The sequence below is a fragment of the Camellia sinensis genome, chromosome 3, assembly GCF_055761805.1.
Source record: "Camellia sinensis isolate YWXY chromosome 3, ASM5576180v1, whole genome shotgun sequence".
Taxonomy (NCBI): domain Eukaryota; kingdom Viridiplantae; phylum Streptophyta; class Magnoliopsida; order Ericales; family Theaceae; genus Camellia; species Camellia sinensis.
In genome coordinates, this window is record NC_138963.1 from 52101635 (window position 1) to 52122500 (window position 20866).

The 20866-nt window shown below is 37.6% G+C and overlaps 2 protein-coding genes and 1 pseudogene across 2 annotated transcripts in view; 1 reads left to right on the forward strand and 2 right to left on the reverse strand.

The window, feature by feature from the left end:
* Positions 1-5977: 5977 nt before the first annotated feature.
* Positions 5978-6589, reverse strand: LOC145821519 (uncharacterized). The gene has a single exon (XM_082918041.1). The coding sequence runs from the start codon at positions 6587-6589 to the stop codon at positions 5978-5980; it is 612 nt and encodes a 203-aa protein (XP_082774167.1).
* A 47-nt stretch (positions 6590-6636) lies between these two features.
* On the reverse strand, positions 6637-7708 carry LOC114298127 (protein KINESIN LIGHT CHAIN-RELATED 1 pseudogene; annotated as a pseudogene).
* Positions 7709-18254: 10546 nt separating this feature from the next.
* Positions 18255-20866, forward strand: part of LOC114312207 (uncharacterized) — a 7915-nt gene continuing 5303 nt past the window's right edge. Inside the window, exons 1-2 of the mRNA XM_028258412.2 lie at positions 18255-18674; positions 18853-20866. The exon at positions 18853-20866 is cut by the window's right edge and continues 2212 nt beyond it. Coding sequence (XP_028114213.2) covers positions 18957-20866 — 1910 coding nt within the window. The 5' untranslated portion in view covers positions 18255-18674; positions 18853-18956. The remainder of the gene's footprint in view (positions 18675-18852) is intronic.

The following is a 20866-nucleotide window of genomic DNA, read 5'->3' on the forward strand; positions in this document are numbered from 1 at the left end:
GGAATCACATCAACAGTAAATTCAATCTCCCTGTCAGTCAAATCTCCTGGAAGATTATCTGGAAAAACATCTGGAAATTCTCTGACTATAGGAATACAATTCACATCAGTTTTAACACTATCATCAGTAGACACAGTCAGTACAGAACACAGATATCCTTTACACCCCTTTCTAATTAATTTAACAGCTTTCACTGACGAAATCAAATACGGAGGAGGTACTACTCCACTCCCATTAAACACAAATTCAGGCAAACCAGGTGGACGGAAAACAACTTGCTTGGTCACACAGTCAATAGTGGCATGATATTTTTGTAACCAATCCATCCCCAATATTACGTCAAAATGATCAATGTTCAATGGCAGTAAATCAATAAACAGATGCATATCCTCTACAATAATTTCACATGCGGGGTACATATAAGCACATGTCATGGATCCCCCTACGGGTGATGATACGGCTAGCAGATAGTTCATGGGTTCTAAGGGTCTATTCAATTTCTGTGAAAAAGCATGCGATACATAAGAATGCGTAGATCCCGAATCAATTAATACATATGCATTTTGTGCACAAATAGAGAGGATACCTGACACAATGGTCTCGGTATTCTGCACATCTCCCGGTACTAGTGCGAACACTCGACCTTGCCTCACAGGCTCTTTCCCGGTGGCTCTAGGGTTAGGCTTTGGTGCTACAGTTGATGCTGCTGCGCTTGGTGCAGCTTTACTACCGGCTTGTGGAGCAGAGGGGCAGTCTTTAACCATGTGGCCCACCTTGCCACACCTGTAACAGGCTCCAGATATTCTGTAGCAGACCCCCTTGTGCTTCTTGCCACACTCAGGACAGGGTGGTATGAAACCACTCCCTTGGCTGGGGCTAGTTGTCGATCCCGTATTCTGTTTCTTGTTGGTTGGGCTGTGCTTGCCTTTCTTGAATTTGAAACCCTGCCTTTTACCATGCCATTCAGTTGTTGGTGTTTCAGATTGTTTCACCGCTGCAATGTTCGACTCGGCCATCAATGCCCGGTCGAGAACACCCACAAAAGTCGGTAATTTCAAAACATTTATCCGGTCCAGTACTGCCACATTAAGGCCACCTTCAAATTTTCTGGCCTTCTTATATTCAGTATCCACCATATGCGGTGCATAACGGGCAAGTTCAGTAAATTTTGTTTCATATTCGGCAACCGACGTGGTGCCCTGTTTCAGTTGCTCAAATTCAGTCACTTTTCTATCCCTGACACACTGAGGGAAATACTTTTCAAAGAAGGACTCCTTGAACTGAGCCCAAGTCATAACAGCATTTGTATCACGGATCAACATCCACCACCTTCTAGCTTCTTCTTGTAAGGTGAAGGTAGCTAACAGTACTTTATTCGCTTCTGAGCACGGAAACACTTCAAATAGTTTTTCTGTTTCCAGAACCCAAGCTTCAGCTTTTAACGGTTCAAGGCCTCCCTGAAAGGATGGCGGTTTCATCTTGCTAAATTTATGGGTGAGAGCAATTATATCCCCATCATTCACATTCACATTAGGTTCCGGCTGTACCGGAGGAGGAGGAGGCTGTTGGTTCTGTTGTTCAAGTCTAGCAGTTATCAGTTCCATCATTCTTTCCATTCTTTCCATTCTTGCCTCAGTAGATGAGGACTCAGGTTCATTTGCATTGTCCATTTCACTATAAGCAGTTATAACAGTTTTAAACATAAGCAGTCATTTGTTTACCAGCTTAACACATTAGCAGATATTCAGTCATAACATAACCACACACTTATCATGCTCATGAGATGCCCTAATCACTTTTCTAGGACACCCTATAGCTCATTTGGACACGTGTGTGCGGTATAACTCGTGGTAAATATCGCTCTGATACCACTCTGTCACGACCCAAACCCGGCCCTATGGGTTTAGTACCGTAACCGGCCAGTAATCCGAGATTACCGAAGGCCTGCAGAACAGTAATACAGTAAAACAGAGTACAGGGCCTGGCGGAAGCCAATACAGTAATTAAACAATGTCCAATGAGCTGTGACAGTCTGTATGCCAAAAAGATTTTTCATGCATTCATACATATACAAACAGTACAGTCTATACAAAATTTACAGTCACACAGTACAGGGACCTAATCCCTTGATAACAGTACAGTTAGTCACTGACAGTCTATACAGTAATCCAAACCGTATGGAGACAGACGGGGGAAACAAACAAAACACCCCAACGCCATAGCATGGCAACTCGGAACCTCGCAGTGAGGCACAAAGGCTGGCTTGACAAAACTGGAATCTAACCCACGCTCCTAGCTCCGATCTGGTGGCTGAGCACCTACATATATATATAAACAGTGAGCGAAAGCCCAGTGAATAACATAATGCGTAAAGGGGCTTAGAATGAATGTCCTTACGGTAATGAAAACAGTTCAATTCGATCAGTATTTCAGTTGTTCAGTACAGTAAACAGTCATATGTGGTACATCCATTAGCATAACAGTAACAGTAGGTCTTAAAAGACCGAACAGTAATGATGGCCATCAGTCAGTAAATAGTAGTGGTTCCACGAGGGAACCGACAGAGATCTCTGTAACAGTAACAGTAACAGTAAACAGTAGGTACTAAGGATGCCACAGTACAGTTCAGAAATAAAGGACATACATTCATTCAGTAATACCAGTTCAGTAAACAGTTCAGTTCAGTATTCAAAAGATATCAGTTGAACATATCTTTACACAATTGTTACTCACAGAGTTCTGGGCTACAGTATGCTAGAGCGTGTCTCCCCAGTTGCCAACCCTACACAGTTCACAGGTTGAACACACACTAAGCTACACAGTTGGGAAATATCATAATTTAATCCCTAATTTGCCTCGGTGTGTTCTACAACGATATCCTCATCTACATGTCTTAAACTAGGCCTAAGAATGCCTAGGATGGGATGAGGATGCAAAAATACACTTAGAAAACATTTTGCAAACTTTGCTGAAAATAGGGGCTTCGCTCGAGCGAGACTTTCTCCGCTCGAGCGTAAGTCCAAAATCAAAGGATTCGCTCGAGCGAGGAATCCTTCACTCGAGCGGTCTGCAAAACAGTAAAAATACTTGATGCTGAGATTTTACGCGCGATGGTCGCTCGATGGTCGCTCGAGCGGAGCCCTGGACAAAGGTGCTCGCTCGAGCGGGGAACCCTTCGCTCGAGCGAGGAAGCCAAATCTGGAATTTCCAGATTTGCCTCCCAAGCTCAAACCAAGCATTCTACCACACCAAACTCGACCTCTTGGGCCCAAATTCTGGAAAACATAACTAAATTCAATGTATAACAAGTTTCAGAGCTCGATTTATGAATTCAAGACCCAAAGGTGAGTCAATTAAAACCATATTCAAACCCATTTTCAAAATATGGAAAACATGCAAACATGCAAGGATTCAAACCAAATTCAATCTTCAAAGCTTGTTCAAATGGACTCATTTCTTCAAGAACATGATGAATTCATGGAGTATGGCCAAAAGATGGACATGCATGTAACCTTTTGCCATGAAAACAACTCAAACATCTACATTACAAACATGCATGCATGAAATGAGTTCCAAATCAACAACAATGAACCAATTCTAGACTTGAATCACTAGAGGCTCAAGAATCTTACATGAATGAGCTTAAACACAACAAAGAGGGGATGAATTCCTTACCTAGAGCTTTAGTTACAAGGTGAGGAAGCTAAATTTGCAACCTATGTTCCAATTCCTTCAATTTCCAAGCAATTCACAAGCTAAATCAACAAGAACAATTCTCTCTCTCTCTAACTCTCTTCTTGGTCGGTTAGAGGCAACACAAGAGCTAATGAAATGTGTTATGTGAGTGTAATGAGAATCAAAGATGACTCAAGTAGTGGGCCACTCATGTGGCAAAATGGTAAATAAGTCCAACTCTTATATTAGCTTATTTTAATCTAATTTAATCATACCTAATCAATTTTCAGATAAATATACCATAAAATCACATTAATTATGAGGGTCACGGAACATCAATCGGTTTCTAATTCGGCCGCCGATAAGGCCTTCAATTAGCAGTTTAAACATATAAGCATGAGCAGATAATCATACTGTCAACAGATAAAATGCAATTTAACTAACATATACTCAATCAATTCGGTTTCCAATTTCAGTCAGTCAGTTCAGTACTTTAATCAGTTCAATTATCAGTCAGTTATCAGTCATTATCAGTTCCGTTTAACAGTAATCGGTGATTATCGGTAATCAATCGGTCATTAATCAGTAAACAGTATGGGGGTTGTTACAATAGTACATCAATTTTTGAATGATTATCCAAAAGCATGAATTGAGGAACAATTCAACCTCAAAAAAAAAAAAAAGGCAAGAGCTAAGACCTCAAGGATGCCAATGTGGACAACTTTTGGGGACCTACTGTGAATGATGTATGTAATTTCGGTTTTTGTAAATGAAAGAATGGTGAAAAAGTAATTGTAAGTGAAAGAATACTAAAAGAGTATTAGATAGTACATGCTATGTCTATTATTCTAGTAAATTTTACTGTGGTTTGGTGATTAATACATTATTATAGCATGATATTGTTTTGACTAGGAATGAACGTTGTTATGGATAGAATACAATGATATAGGTTATATTTGTGTATCTTTGATGATATATGTAGTTGTGTTGTGAGATTATTTTTGCACAAAGATTGCATGATGATCATCAAGGGAGTTTGTGTATTGTGGTAAATTTTGTTACAGGTTGGAAATGTTTTTCTAAGGGGCTAACATACTGTCTGAAATAAAGTAAAATTTTACTCTAAAATAAAGTAAAATTTTACTCTGCGTAAAAGTAAAATTTTGAAATATGAGTAAATTGCTATACTCTGAATCTAAACGTAATGTTTTACTCTGCATAAAAATAAAATTTTACTTTACTCTGAAATATGAGTAAATTGCTACACTCTAAATCTAAACGTAATGTTTTACTCTGCATAAAAGTAAAATTTTACTCTGAAATAAGAGTAAAATGTTACAAAAAGAATCTAAAAGTAAAATTTTACTCCGCATAAAATAAAAATTTTACTCTGAAATAAGAATAAAATGTTACACTCTGAAGAGTTAAATGTTACAACTAGAATTTAAAAGTAAAATTTTACTCTGTATAAAAGTAAAATTTTACTCTGAATAAGAGTAAAATGTTACACTCTGAATCTAAAAATAAAGTTTTACTCTGTATAAAAGTAAAATTTTACTCTGAAAAACGAGTAAAAGAGTAAAATTCTACACTCTGAATCTAAAAGTAAAATTTTACTCTGTACAAAAGTAAAATTTTATTCTGTATGAAAGTAAAATTTTACTCTGAAAAATGAATAAAATGTTAGACTCTAAATCTAAAGGTAAAATGTTACTTTGCACAAAAGTAAAATTTTACCCTATATAAAAGTAAAATTTTACTCTGAAATAAAGTAACATTTTAATATAAAAGTAACATTTTATTCTGAAATAAAGTTAAATTTTACTGCGAAACCACAGCCTCATCACACTCATAGACAGCCATTCAATAACATTGTAAATTTGTACTTTAAAAGGCAGTAAAGTTTTACTTTCATGTGAATGATGGCAATGTTTTACTCCAGAAAAATTAAAATTTTACTCTGCAATAAAGTAAAAGTTTACTCTGAAATACTGAAAAATTTTACTTTGAAAGCACAGGCTGAGCACAGCCATTTCAAACCTTCACACCTACTCCATTATAAGTTCATTTACATGAAACTTATTCAACCACATTAAAAAAATATATTAAAATGTCAAACTCAACCACAAAACAAATTAGAAACTTGAACAGACAACCATTCAAGAACATAGTAAAAATGTCTTTTATTGCAATGTCTCCTTACAAATCTAGTCTAAAATACTATACTATTATTGCTATGGACTATTTATTACAAAAGCACTGCATTATTTTCATACTTCTATTACAAAATCAATAATGTCTTTCACGGCAATGTCTCCTTGCAAGTCTTCCTATTATGACCGTACTTCTCGCATTTACCACACTGTACTCGTCTTATCTTCTTATCCCTAGATGGAATCCTATTCTTCCTTAGCCTATCGGGTGGCTTCTTACAAATTAGAGGATGGACAACAAGATCATCCATAGCTACAAGAGGTTTCTCAATAATGGGTATTGGGTAAACAGACTCAGCATAGCAAGCTTTGAACTTGCTAATGTAATAAAATGGTTCCACATGTGCATACAAATCACCTCCGCTCTTTTGGATAGTGGTTGCCGCGTGAGTACAAAGAAATATATTCAATTGCCGTTGGTAATATGAGCCAGTTCTATTCAAGAGGTTAACGCTAACCAATGGCCGGGATTGAACCTCAAAAACATGATCACTTGACCGACTAACTAACCAAGTTCTTCCACTTTTAAGAGTATTTACTAATGTTGAATCCATCTCTGGACAAATAAAAGTATTCCATTTGTTAGCTTGTTCTCTCCTTCTCGACATCAAATCTATGATCTTCAACCTAATTGAATCAATCATCTTCGTAGTGGGCAAATGACGAGCTTGACGGATCCATGAATTGAAAGACTCTGCCATATTTGAGTGCATTTACCGTATTTTTGTCCTTTAAAATATGCATTAGTTCACTTGTCATAGGACAAATTGGATAGAAACCTACAAACAATCCATTTTCCCTCATCTTGTAATTCTTTCAAGCACTGATTAAAACATCCCACTGTCGGAGCATAAGTACATGAAGAAAACAAAAAATGTTAAAATTCACCTACTACACACCTACCACTACCACCTACTACACACTCACCTACTTCACCTACTCTCCACATACTCCTCACCTACTCCATACCTACTATACACTCACCTATTCTCTTCCCACATCCTCTCTTCTATATATAGGAATCATTGTAATATATCAATACAATCAATCAATAATACAATCATTTCTCTTTATACATTAAATTTCTACATGGTATCAGAGCAATAGGTTAAGCTCTTGGTATTCTTCGCCTTCCGGCAGGCGGCAACCTTGCCTTGACCGCCCGCCGGACCTCAACCAATTTGAGACCTCCATCAACTCGCAAGACCTTCTGCAAGAGCTTCAGTGCCTCCTCAGGTTCATTAAAAGATTCATAAATGGCTGAAATTTCTGTCATCCCACTTGCAATCTCTTCTGCAGTGGTTCCAGGCACAGGTTTTGCATATATCCTAAGGGCATTTTTCACAATAGGATCTGGACTCTCACAGCTTCCCTGTCTTGTAGTATAGGTCAGCAAGACGTACAAAAACAGAGGCAACTGAAGGGTGGCTGTCACCCTTTGATGATTTGAAGACAGTGAGTGCCTTCTGGTAGGAGAAGACAGCCCCATCAAAGCGAGATAGGGACATGCAGATGTTGCCAATGCTGACATCAATTGAAGCAACCTCATTTTCTTGTCCATTGGCAATCATTGCCCTGCTGGCAAGGACAAGGTGTTCAAGAGCTGATTTGTAATCTCCTTTAGCCTCACATATGAGGGCCATCAACCTGCGGTCTGCCACTTCCTCGAGAGATGCTGGTGGACTGTGCACACGATGGATTTCAAGAGTCTTCTTGCTCAAATTTTCTGCTTCATCAAATTGCATTGCTTGAACATGGGCCTCAGCCAAATACCTGCAAGTCTCTGCAACTCTCGGATCTGTGTCTCCCAAAGCCTCCATCTGAATTTTCAACCCCTCTTTATAACAATCGATCGATCGATCCAGCTACCCAAGCATTGAATACGTGTCGCCGAGCTGCATATACCTTGAAAATGCCGCGAGAGCATGATCTGCACCTCTGGTAGGCTTCTTGCGGTCTCTCTCTCTCTCTCTCTCTCCTCAGTTTCTATTGAGGGTTTTCCCAGAAAATCGTCGTTGGAGCTGATTGGTGATGGCTCCAAAGCAACCTAACACTGGCCTCTTTGTGGGTCTAAACAAAGGACATGTTGTGACCAAGAAGGAATTGGCTCCACGCCCTTCTGATAGAAAGGGGAAAACAAGTAAAAGGGTCCATTTTGTGAGAACCCTCCTCAGGGAAGTTGCTGGCTCTCATATCCTGTTCCTCACCCTCTATTTTTTTATTCTCTGTGTTCCCACCATGTCTCACCCACCACTCTGACCAACCACCACTCTTCTTTTATTTACACATAAAACCCTCTCTCCACTCATTCATTTTATTATTATTATGCACACACTCAGCATCCACAATCCATGTGCTCTTTGACCCTTTTTATCAACCCTTCCACCCAGACCCACACACCCACATATATATATTTTGATTACTTTTCATTAGTATATATCTTTTACTTACTTTTCCATTAGTGGTAGGATCCGCCCAACTTTGCATCTCACCTTTCCTTTTTTTATTACTTTAACATTCTCTTACTTCTCTTCACATTTATTTTCTTTTATCCTTTATTTTCTCCCACTACCTCTCTGTTTATGTCATTGCAATACATTGAATAAAAAAAAAAAAAGCAGAAGAAGACGAACTGCACACCAAACTCATTTTATTCATGTCGGGGCTGCTCCCCCCGATCACCATTTTACACCAAAAAAAAAAAAAAAAAAAATACCACCCACAGGCGGGATTTTTCTTTTCCCTTCTCTACTCTACTGCAGGTCTCTTCTTCTTACTTTTATCTTGGGTGTCCCGTGCCAGTCCGGTCTCCGTGTTTCCCACTCCACTGGGCACGATCACTACTCCCTGCTCCTCCACTGCAGCATATGGCGGCCCTCCAAATCGGAACATCACGGTGGCCTTCCGCTTCAGCTCCTTATTTTCCGCCTTCAGCACACTTATCTCTGCTCGCGCATCCTTATACATGCGTTGGAGCAGCGCCAGTTGGGCGTTTAACTGCTGCACTTCATTTGTCCTACTCTGCAGCCGGTGCGACAAGTTTGTGACCGCCGTCATGGTTTCCACACATGACTTCAAAGTATACTGATTGGCCTCCACATCCGACTGCACTGCCATTCTTTGCTCCACAGACCGCATCGGAAAGTTCAACGGAGCAAACTCCGGGGCGCTTGGTTGAGGTTCCAGTGCCACCGCACCAGTTATCTCTCTTGTTGACTCGTTGAGGTCGGGAAAGAGGGTGAGCAGTCCACGGGAAGACGAGGCCATTTTTTGGGCAACAGAGTGTTACAGACTATCTCTCTCAGCAAAAGGAACTTTCTCTCTTCGACAACGAAGAGTTTGTTTTTCAGAGTTTTTTTCTCAGTTTCTTGTCTCAGCCTCTGCCTTGGCCTCAGCCTCCGTCTTGGTTAAATAGCCGAGGCAGCCACGCGTATCGCGCGCCACTTGACGCCAAACGACGAACGGGCGCGCCAACCAAGGCACTCACGTGCCTCGCCATCATATCTGGCACGCCTTTTTATGGATTGGGCACGCCTTTTGAAAGATTGGGCACACCTTTTGAGGGTGCGACTTTTTAAGGGTCCGACAAGACTCTGTAAACTGTCCCGACATTGATTCCGGTTAGCTCCTTCATGGGTCCGACAAGACTCTGTAAACTGTCCCGACATTGATTCCGGTTAGCTCCTTCATGGGTCCGACAAGACTCTGTAAACTGTCCCGACATTGATTCCGGTTAGTTTCTACAAGGGTCCAGCAAGACTCCGTAAACTGTCACAACAACTGTCACAACATTGTCTACTACAACGGTCCGACATGACCCCATAAACTGTCTTCTACATCGGTCTGACACCGCCATCCAGTGTCCTCAACACCGTTATGACACCCCCATACAGTGTCCTCTACAACGTTATGACACCCCCATACAGTGTCCTCTACAACGTTATGACACCACCATACAGTGTCCTCTACAACGTTATGACACCACCATCTAGTGTCTTCACCAATGGTCTGACACGACCATACAGTGTCTCCTATCCTCTTTTATTTTTATGTATTTTCTTGTTTTGTTACTCTCTCCAAACTCAAGTTGGTTAGTTCCTATCCCCCTTGAGTTTGCGGGGGGCTGTTAAAATTCACCTACTACACACCTACCACTACCACCTACTACACACTCACCTACTTCACCTACTCTCCACCTACTCCTCACCTACTCCATACCTACTACACACTCACCTATTCTCTTCCCACATCCTCTCTTCTATATATAGGAATCATTGTAATATATCAATACAATCAATCAATAATACAATCATTTCTCTTTATACATTAAATTTCTACAAAAAAACTATTCTATTCCTAAAAGTATTGTTGAAACTTGGACTAGAGAACCTATCCCTCAAATTGGCCTTCAAGTGTTGGAGACAAAAATAGTGATAAGTAGTAGGTAAAACCTTGGGTAAAGCCTCCAAAAGTCCTGCGTTCCGATCAGATATGAAGGTAATTGGTCTTTCATCCAACAATATATTCGACAAATGCATAAAAAACCATTCCTAATGGTCTGTAGTCTCCGCATCGACAATTGCCATTAAAAGAGGGAAAAAACCTGAAAAATAACATTTCACAATAAGTAAGTATATTAAACAAAAAGGACAAATATAGTAGACTTTTACTCTAAATAACAGTAACATGTTACTCTGAAAATAAATAACATGTTACTCTGATAATAAGTAACTTGTTACTTTTGAATAAACTATAGTAATATCTACCTTGATCCCCATCCCTCGCTGTAGCTGTTAACAAGGTGCCCTTATATTTCCTCTTCAGAAAAGTTCTATCGATAAACAATAGAGGACGACAATGCCTAAACCCTTGAATGGAAGCATTAAACGCAACAAAAAACCTCTTGAACCGTCCACTTTGATGGTCATAGTCAAGACGCAAATAGCTACCAGGATTTGTGCTCATCATAATATCCATATACCATCGAATCTCATCATAAGACATAGAGAAATCTCCAAAAGTAGTAGTCCTAGCTTTCTCAACTCCCAACCAAGCGTGATTGTACGTAATGGTGAGCCCGTATTGATCTATAAATTGACGCACAACATCAATTGGACGAGTTTGGGGATTCCCACGAACTTCATTAACAATCAAACTTGTAACCAAGTTTGAACTCATCCTTGAGTTTTTAGAAGTACGAACTGTAGCTCCACAAGTATGCTCATAATGTAGAGTCCTAATGTAGAAAAAATTATTAGCACTTTCTAGAGATGCATGCACTCGCCATAAACAAGCTTTGGACTCCCGCATTGAACACACAACAGTGACCCGACACTTCTCATTCTTCACATACACAAACTCAAATCCTATCTCAATGGCATATTTACATAATGCAATCCGGAAATCCTTTGCACCTTCAATAAATCTTTGACCTACATGAGTAATTCTATTCACCCATCCATAAGACAACTAAGTCCTTTCTTCATGTTGACAAAACATAGGGAGTAAATCCATTTCATCATCAGTAATGTTGGATTCACTAGCGTCCCCTGATTCTCTAACTCCATGTTTTTCATTTGAAATGCCCATTTTAGTATTAGTCACATCAACTCGGTCAACACCAAGGAGATAAACAAGCGACAACATATTTTGAAAATCAGAATCATCATCAATCATGCATTGCGAATGTCTAGGCAAACAGTAAGATAACAGTATGCAACCACTACTGTCAAACTTCTTTAATTTACAACTTAAGAAATCAGTTAAATCCTTCAACGTGCAGTTTGACACAACCTTGAACACAATGGTACGATCACCATACTTGCATAACAACATAAGAGGTGGAACCATTTTACAAATCTACAATCAATTAACAGTAAAAATTTACTATTAATCAAAGTAAAATTTTACTGTCACTATCAAAGTAAAATTTTACTATCACTATCAAAGTAAAATTTTACTGCCACTTCAGGTCCAAAAGTCAATTTGTGTTTAGTTTGAATTGATAAAATTTTATTGTGGTTTAATGTAACATTGTACTATATTTTAGAGTTAATTTTTACTATTTAGTTTGCCAAAGATTGACAACTCATACAGTGTGCCACCAATACAACTTGAGACATGAATCTAAAAGTAAAATTTTACTTTGCATAAAAGTAAATGTTACAGAAAGAATCTAAAAGTAAAATTTTACTCTGTATAAAAGTAAAATTTTACTCTGAAATAAGAATAAAATGTTACACACTGAATATAAGAGTAAAATGTTACCCCCCTGAATTTAAAAGTAAAATTTTACTCTGAATAAGAGTAAAATGTTACACTTTGAATCTGAAAGTAAAATTTTACTATATATAAAAGTAAAATTTTACTCTGAAAAACGAGTAAAATGTTAGTCTGAATCAAAAAGTAAAATTTTACTATGAAAAACGAGTAAAATGTTACACTCTAAATCTAAAAGTAAAATTTTACTCTGAAAAATGAGTAAAATGTTAGACTCTGAATCTAAAAGTACTAGAGTAAAATTTAAATGTCATTCTAACACCAGAGTAAAATTTTACTCACATTCTCTGAAACAAAAAACAGGGCAATAGAATCAGAGTAAAATTTTATTCTGAACGAAATTAGATCAAACATAACAAAAATAAATCCAAAAAAAAAAAAAACTAACAAAACAAAAAAAAATTAATGGGTTAATTACACTAATAGTCCTATAGTTTGGGACTTGTGTCACTTTGGTCCCTGACTTTTTAATTGTGACACATTTGACCCTGAATTTTGAATCTTGTTCCAAATAAGGACAATTGAAAATATCATTAGATTTTTCAAGGGTAAAATCATCAATTTGATAAATATAAACTAATTTGACAAAAATAAATGTCAAACAAATATTTTTAATTTTTTTAAAATTATTTTTATCCACCAATGATAAAATTATGCAAAATTAATAAAAATTACATGATTAATTTTTTAAAATTAATTTTACATGATCATCATCCAAACACATAATAAAAATTAATTTGGTAAAAAAAAATGTCTAAAAGATTTATCAATTTTACATAATTTTATTTTTAGTAGGTAGAAATAATTTTTAAAAATTCAAAAATATTTGTTTGACATTTATTTTTTTTCAAATTAGTTTAAATTTTATTAAATTGACAATTTTACCCTTGAAAAATCTAATTATATATTCAATTGTCCTTATTTGAAACAAGATTCAAAATTCAGGGTCAAATGTGTTACAATTGAAAAGTTAGGGACCAAAGTGACACAAGCCCCAAACTATATGGACTATTTGTGTAATTTGCCTTTTTATCAACAAATCAACATACTTAATTGAGAAGAAAAACCTCTAAAACTCGATCAACGGTCACAAATCTCAATGAAACTCTCGTTTAATTGAGAGTGTTGATCGTCGGCGGCGAGATCGTCTATTGTTGACCAAGTGAGAGATCTTCGGCTGCGAGATCTTCAGATTTGAAGATCGTTTTCATTGATTTCGTTTCTGATTTCGTTCCTGTGAGATCTTCAGCTTAGATTTCAAATATTTCAAATGTATGATATGTATATATAGAAGGGTAATATTGTGATAAAAAAAAATAGAAATTACAAATGTCCTTATTAAGGTAGACATTTCCTATTCAGGGGCTTTTTGAAAAAAAATTGAGTGGGTTATCCTTTACCCTAATAAAAAGTCCTAAAATGGGGGTTTCACCAAAAATTCCATTGAAAAATCAGGGACCAAAGTGACACGAGCCCCAAATTGTAGGGACCGTTAGTGTAATTTGCCCTAAAAGTTATATCAATCAGTTTGACACAAACTCCCAAATTAAAATAAATTCTAATCACTTCTTTTAAATTATAATAACCACTACATTATATATTGTTAGAAATGGTTTAGAAATTCTGGGTAAAAACATAATTTTTACTCAACTTTGGTCTAATTTTTAGGTGGGACCCATGCATCGATTTTGGCGGATCAAAGTGGTAATGCGTTCTATGCTGCGTTGTGATTCACGTAGTATATTTGGTTGCTCAAAACCATTATCGGGTGAATGGGAATTTGAAGCCAAGAGAGCTCCATGGAAATGAAATTTTGGTGGAAAATCCTTAAGGTGTATATAATGGCTTGTCCCACATTGATTTGGTGGGAAGTTTTGAATGGCCTTATAAGATATGAGATTGGAACTTGGGGTGTGCCCCAAGGGGTATCCAAGTTTTGTAAAGAATGAGGTTATGGGCTAGACCCAGTGGACCCAAAAATAACCACACGCGCGTCGCTGTCCGTCCGATCGGCCGGGCTGGGTGTGGGTGCGTGGTGTGAGGTTTGGTTGGGCTTGTCCGGCCAAAAACATTTGAATTCAATTTTATTTTTTGGTAAAATAAAATTTGTCCAATTTAAATATCAATTTTTTGAATTCAAAATTGGGTTCGTTTTTCTCCCACCCGAACAAAATTGAATCTGTTTAAAATTCAGAAAACCCGAACAGATTTAAATATGTGCAAAACAGTTTTTATCTGTTTGAATCTTGAACCCAACAGATTTAAATCTGTTCATTCAAAACCAAACAGGTTTCATACCTGTTCAAAACAGGTTTGCACTTGTTTAATTCGAAACCAGTAGCCACCAATCCATCTATAAATAGGTAGCCCTCATTTAATGATTTCATTCAATAATTTCGTCCTAATTATTGTCTGCCTTCTCTGCATTTTGCTGCATTATTTTCCTTCTAAGAAAGAGTGTAAATACTTAGTGTGTTCGTTGTTCGAATAAATTGTAGTGTTGCATTTATTCGTTAATAGATCATTTTATCCTGGGAGATAGACGTCCATATTCTAAAAGTACCGTAAAGAGGACGAATCTGTCTTAAGTACACAGTGTCGAACACTGGACTTGATCAGAATATTATTCAACAAATTAATCAAGTAAGTTGGTTATTTATTTTCTGTTTTATTTATTTATTTAAATCAAATTTTGATTTTATTTTTTGTAACAAAATAAAAATATGTTTTTATTTATTTTATTTTATTTTTTTGGTTTGATTTTTGTAATCAAACGAATTCTCTCATTTCCTTTATTTCTTTTATATTTTAGTTGCTGTTAAGTACACAACAAAATTTAATAAATTAAATATAGCGAAGATTGTTCAACATATATTTCCACTAGGGATGACAATTTAAACCCGGCCCGACGAGGACTCGGACCGCCCCATCTCGATATATAGGGTTTTTCTTGAAAATTATTCCTCATAAGGCTAGAGCTGGTATTAAAAAACACATCCCTGATGATTTTCGGCCGGGAACAGTGATAGATTCTCGGCCTCGACCCCGGCCCGGCCCCGCCCCGCAATTTTCCCAAACCATCCCCGTTGCCCTCGTATATATATATATATATATATAATATATGTGTGTTTAGCGTGTTTAGAATATATATAATACAATATAATATAATATAATATAATATATGTGTGTTTGGTGTGTTGGTAGAGGTGTAATTTTGGCTCGTGGCTCGCGGGCGGTCCGAAAGTCCCCCCGCGGCTCGAGGTGGGCCCGACTCGTTAAAGCCTGAGCCCAAGCCCAGGCCGATGCCTTGGGCTAGGGCCTGAGCCATCGTTTTGAGGCCCAAGCCATTGCCCTGCTCAAGGCCCGCCCGAAAGCCAGGCCCGAGGCTCGGCCCGCCCAGCCCACCCGATGCCCAGTGTTATTTTTAATGAAAAATAATAAAATTTTGGTGGAAAAAATAAAAAAATTAAAAAAAATTGTTTAGGCCTGCCCAAGCCCGCCCAAAGCCCAAATACTCCTGGGCCTGGGCCTAGTTTTCTGGCCCGTGGGCCGGGCCGGCTCGGCTTGATTTTTTGGCGGGAGCTTGCAAGGTCCGAGCCGGGCCAAAATTACACCCCTATGTGTTGGTGAGTGTGTTTAGAATATATTATAATATATATGTGTTTGGTGTGTTTGGTGTGTTTGGTGAGTTTATCCATTCAGAATTTCAAATCCTCAACTCTTCCTCTCTCTCGGCTTCTCTTTCTCTCTCTAAAAGCCTCCCTCTTCCACCGTTGTCCTCCTCTCCTTCCTCCGATGCTATCCTCCTCTTCCTCACCACCGATTTCCATCCCTCCACTGTAGGATCTACAAAGATCTACAAAGAAAGTGGTGTCTTTGGTCTTTCGCAACGTAGAGAGCATTTTAAAGATCTATAAAGAAAGTTGTGTCTTTGATCTACAAAGAAAGCATTTCAAAATCTATTTGTGGTGTTGTTTTATATTGGTCTTTGAATGTCTCTCTCTCTCTGAGTTTCTTTATAATCATCATATACAAACAGCCCCCTTTTGGAAGTTGCCATTCCTAGAATGTCTCTCTCTTTCTATCTAGATCTTGGTTAGAGATGAAGAACAAGCAAAATTGACTGGTATATAGAAAGAGATTGACTAGTATATATATTAATTTTGATGGTGTTAATCTGAACAAATCATTGTAATTTATTTATTTTTGCAGTGCTTCTACTTGCAATGCTTCTACCATTTGATTTTTTCCCTTCTTGCCGTTGTTTTTTTGAGGTGATTCTTTCCCCTGTTGCTGTTATTTCTTTGGTTTTTTTTTTTGGGCCGGGGAATTTTCGGGGCCGAGAAACCCGATCCCCGTCAGGGGGCGGGGGCGGGGGCTGTGATAGGTTTCCCGTCGGGAATCGGGGCCGAGGATGGAGAAATTTTTATCATTGAGAATCGGGGATAGGGAGTGTGATCCCCTGTCCCACTTCGGCTTGTTGCCATCCCTAATTTCCACAAACATAGAACGTATGTTAAATAATTATACAAACATAGAATACATGGATCATAACATCCACATGTTACATTTTTATATTCAAGCTATCTCCTTCATTTGTTAAAAAAAAAAAAAAAAAGTTATGTCCTTCGGTACACCTAACTTGATTACATTAGAATTACACCTTACTTGATTACATTACATAGATAAGGAAGTGTCTTCACTACAATTCAACAGTTAGTTAGAGAGGTATTGTTGAGCCTGTTACGTTCACCTTGGGATATATTTTTATAATTCAAATAATTTATTTTATAAATTATATTAAAAAGATCACACGTGTAAAATTTTAATCCTTTCTTATTTATTTCATTTGCTCCAAAATAATGATCTTTTTAGGGAATTTAATTTTTTTTGGTAGTACAATTATTACACTTTAAAAAATTTAATTTTTTAAAATTATCCTTTTGATAGTATATTTTTTGGAAATATCAATGTCATAATTGTACTTTTTATATTATTTATTAATTTAAAAGAAGGACAAAATAGAAAATTTATGGTAGCGTTTGGTAGAGTTTTGTAAATGTGATTTGAGAGTATGAGTTGTATTTTGAGTTTGTGTGTTGTGGAGTTATGATTTGAGTGTAGAAAATTTGTTTGGTAAAGAGTTTTGAAAATAGTTTTGGAAAAGAGGTTTGATTTGAGTGGGGAATTATTGATGTGACATTTGATATGTGATACAAAAATTTACAACTCATAACTAAACATACAATTCAAAATTATTTTAAAGCACATAAAAAATTAAAAAAATTTCAGAAAATATTTTTTCCGATTATATAAATCAATTGCAAAAAAAAAAAAAAAAAAAAAAATTACTGTTCCGGACAGCCGGCCGGTCAACCGGCCGGACGTCCCCTTAGCAAAAATTTTGAAAAAAAAAACAGAGCAAAAAAGCGGCTGAGACAGATTTGGTACAGAGCTCTCAGCAGAGCTTTTGAAACGTGATTACAAAATCCTAAACAAACATCATACTGAAACACAGGTGTAGAATCACGTTTCAAAAGCACAACCAAACACAGCCTATATTATTTTTGTACTTCATTTTTAAAGAGAGACTAATATTTTGGGACAATGAAAAATAGAATAAGAGACTAATATTTTGAGACGGAGGGAGTGACTTTTTTTACTTGTTAATCCTTCCAATACTAAAATATTTCAATTTTTTTTTTTTAAAAAATAATTAAGAGCAGAAAAAAATTTCAAAAAAGGCACCCGGCCACTAGCAGCTAAAGTAATTGAATCAAACTGTTGAGAAAATTATGTTTGATTTGATGTTTAGAATTTTTTTTTAAAAAATTTAAAAATTAATTTGGTAAACTTTTTTTTTAAAAAAATATTTATTATTTTTATATAATTTTATCTTTTGAAAGGTCAAAAATAATTTTAAAAAATTTAATTTATACTTTTTATATTTATTTTTATTAAGTTAGCTTCAATTTTTTTTAAAAAAAAATTCTAAATTTTTTTTTTTTTCTGAAACACAAACCAAACAAGACCCAAAGTCCCAGACTCCGACAGATAAAGACCCACCCGATCCCCCAAACCCGTTGATCCCTGCAACGGTCTCTCTCTCTCTCTCTCGACTCTCACGACCACCACAGCAACGACAGACCCTCTCTCTCTCTCTCTACACACAAACCCACCTCCTCTGCCCTTTTTCGTCTTTTCCAAACCCACTCACCGAATCGAACGGCTCACACGCCTACACGTCCTCGTCTTCTTCCTCGTTACCCTGCTACCTCCCACACACACACACACAAACTGCCTCGTCATCCTTTCTCTATCCCACTCTCTCTCTCTAGGGTTTCCAGAGACTCGCATCAACAACAACAACAACAACAACAACAACCAGAGACGCCTCTCCCTTTCTCTCTCTTCACACAATGCTTTCTCTCTCCTCCACCACACCGCTCGATCCTCTTCTCTCTGCTCGAGTTCCGAGCCTCGCCCGTAAAATTTCTCTGCTTCAAGGTATTGTTCGATCCAATATTTCGTTAATTGTCGATATATGCATAGGTAATAAGTTTGAATGATTTCAATTTTACTTTTTTGGGTCTGTTTATTTGATTATATTTTTTTTTTTCCATTTAAATTGCATTGTTGATTGTGTATTGAGAGGCCATTTCCTTGTTTTTGTTATGTTTTTTAGGGTTTTCATTGGGTTAATTTGGTACGGTTTGGGAATTCTAATTCTGGCGGAGAAAAGATGTGTCTTGGGAATTAGTTTAATGTGTTTGGTTATGATTATGTTGAATGGCAATTGAAAAGAACAGCATTAAGGTTTCGAGGTTTGATTCGGAGTTTTCGTCTAGGAGTAGGGACAGTATGTCGAGTGAGGACGATGAGCGTCAGAAGCCAAAGTCGGCAGTCGAATCGGACGATGACGAGTTCGATGACTGTGATTCTGGGGCGGGATCAGATGACTTTGATTTGTTGGAATTGGGTGAAGTTGGGGAAGAGTTCTGTCAAGTTGGGGATCAAACTTGTAGCATACCATTTGAGTTATACGATCTTCCGGTTTTGGGTGATGTGTTGTCCATGGATGTGTGGAATGAATGTTTGACTGAGGAAGAGAGATTTAACCTCACGAAGTATCTTCCTGATATGGACCAAGAAATGTTTATGCGAACTTTGAAAGAGCTCTTTACAGGTTCCAATTTGCACTTTGGGAGTCCCATTACTAAGCTCTTTGATATGTTAAAGGGAGGGTTATGTGAACCGAGGGTTGCTCTGTATTGGCAGGGTTTAAATTCTTTTCACAAGCGTCAACACTACCACCTTTTGCGGAAGCATCAGAACTCAATGGTTACTAATCTTCATCACATGAGGGATGCTTGGCTTAATTGTAGGGGATACAGTATTGAAGAGAAGCTTCAAGTGTTAAATATAGTGAACAGTCAAAAGAGTTTAATGCATGAAAATATGGAGTTGGATTCAGACTCCTCAGAAAGAGATGAATCTGGGGAAGGTTTATGGAGTAAAAGGCTCAAGGATCGGAAGCATGGTTTGAAAATGGGTCGTCATTCTATATATGGGCAAAGTCCAAACTTGGATTTTCCTACTCGGAGGAGTCCAATATTCTTGGAACAAGCAAAATTTGGAAAGCAGAACCCAAAAGGAACATTGAAGTTGGCTGGGTCAAGGACATCTTCTGCAAAAGAGTTAGTGGGTCATGTTCGTTCTGTTCACCATGGTGTAGAAATGAAATTGGGTCCTTATGGTTCACCATTGCCAGCTCTTGCTCGACAAAATAAGGCTGCAGGGTATGATGTAGGGGCTGCAGTCCGGATGAGAGATCATATGAGAGGTTATGATGATACTGAAGAAACAATGTATGAAGTGGATGTCCAGAGAGATCGGAATTTTTCTCAGGTTAGTGCACTGGATAAAGCTGGGGTCTTTAAGATAGGAAAGAAACATGAAGGCTTGAGAGGTGATGAATGTACCACCGACAGTTTCATGGGTTTGTCTGGTTCTCTGAAAAATGATTTACATGCTTATGGTGGCAACAGGACTGTGAATAAGTTGTCAGATATTAAGGTCTTAACTGCGAAGCCATCTAGTGCAAGAATTTCCTCTGATTATGGCAAAAAGGTAAAGTATCCTGAGAATGTTCAGCAATTTCCAGTTGAAGAGTATATGAAGTATGGTAAAAGCGGGGCTCAGAAATTGTCACTGAAAGGAAGTTGGAATGAGTTATCAGATGGAGCTGAATCATTTTCGTATAACAAAGCACAAGGACATCCTCTCTCTGTCGATCCGTCCTGTAAATATGATAATTCGAATGTTAAAAGCAAGAAGTGGAAGATCGAGAGAGAGTCTTCTGGTCTTAAAGTTAATGATAGGTTATTTCAGTCCGACTGTAGAGCAAATCCATCACAGGACAAGGTCAGAACAATTTCTATGCAGAATGGAGGGAGAGAAACAGCTGCACTGAGGGGTAGCAGAAGGTATGCCAAAGGTGAGGAAACAGAATCAGACTCGTCAGAGCAAATTGATGAAGATGAGGATGACAATCCGTTGATGAGAAGCAAGTTGGCTTACCCATGTGGGGTCTTGGATAGTTCTTTCATGAAATCTGGTCCAGATCCTAAAATGGCTAAACAATTTAAGAAAGATAAAAAGAACAATGCTCGACGTCTCAATGGATTATCACACTCCTC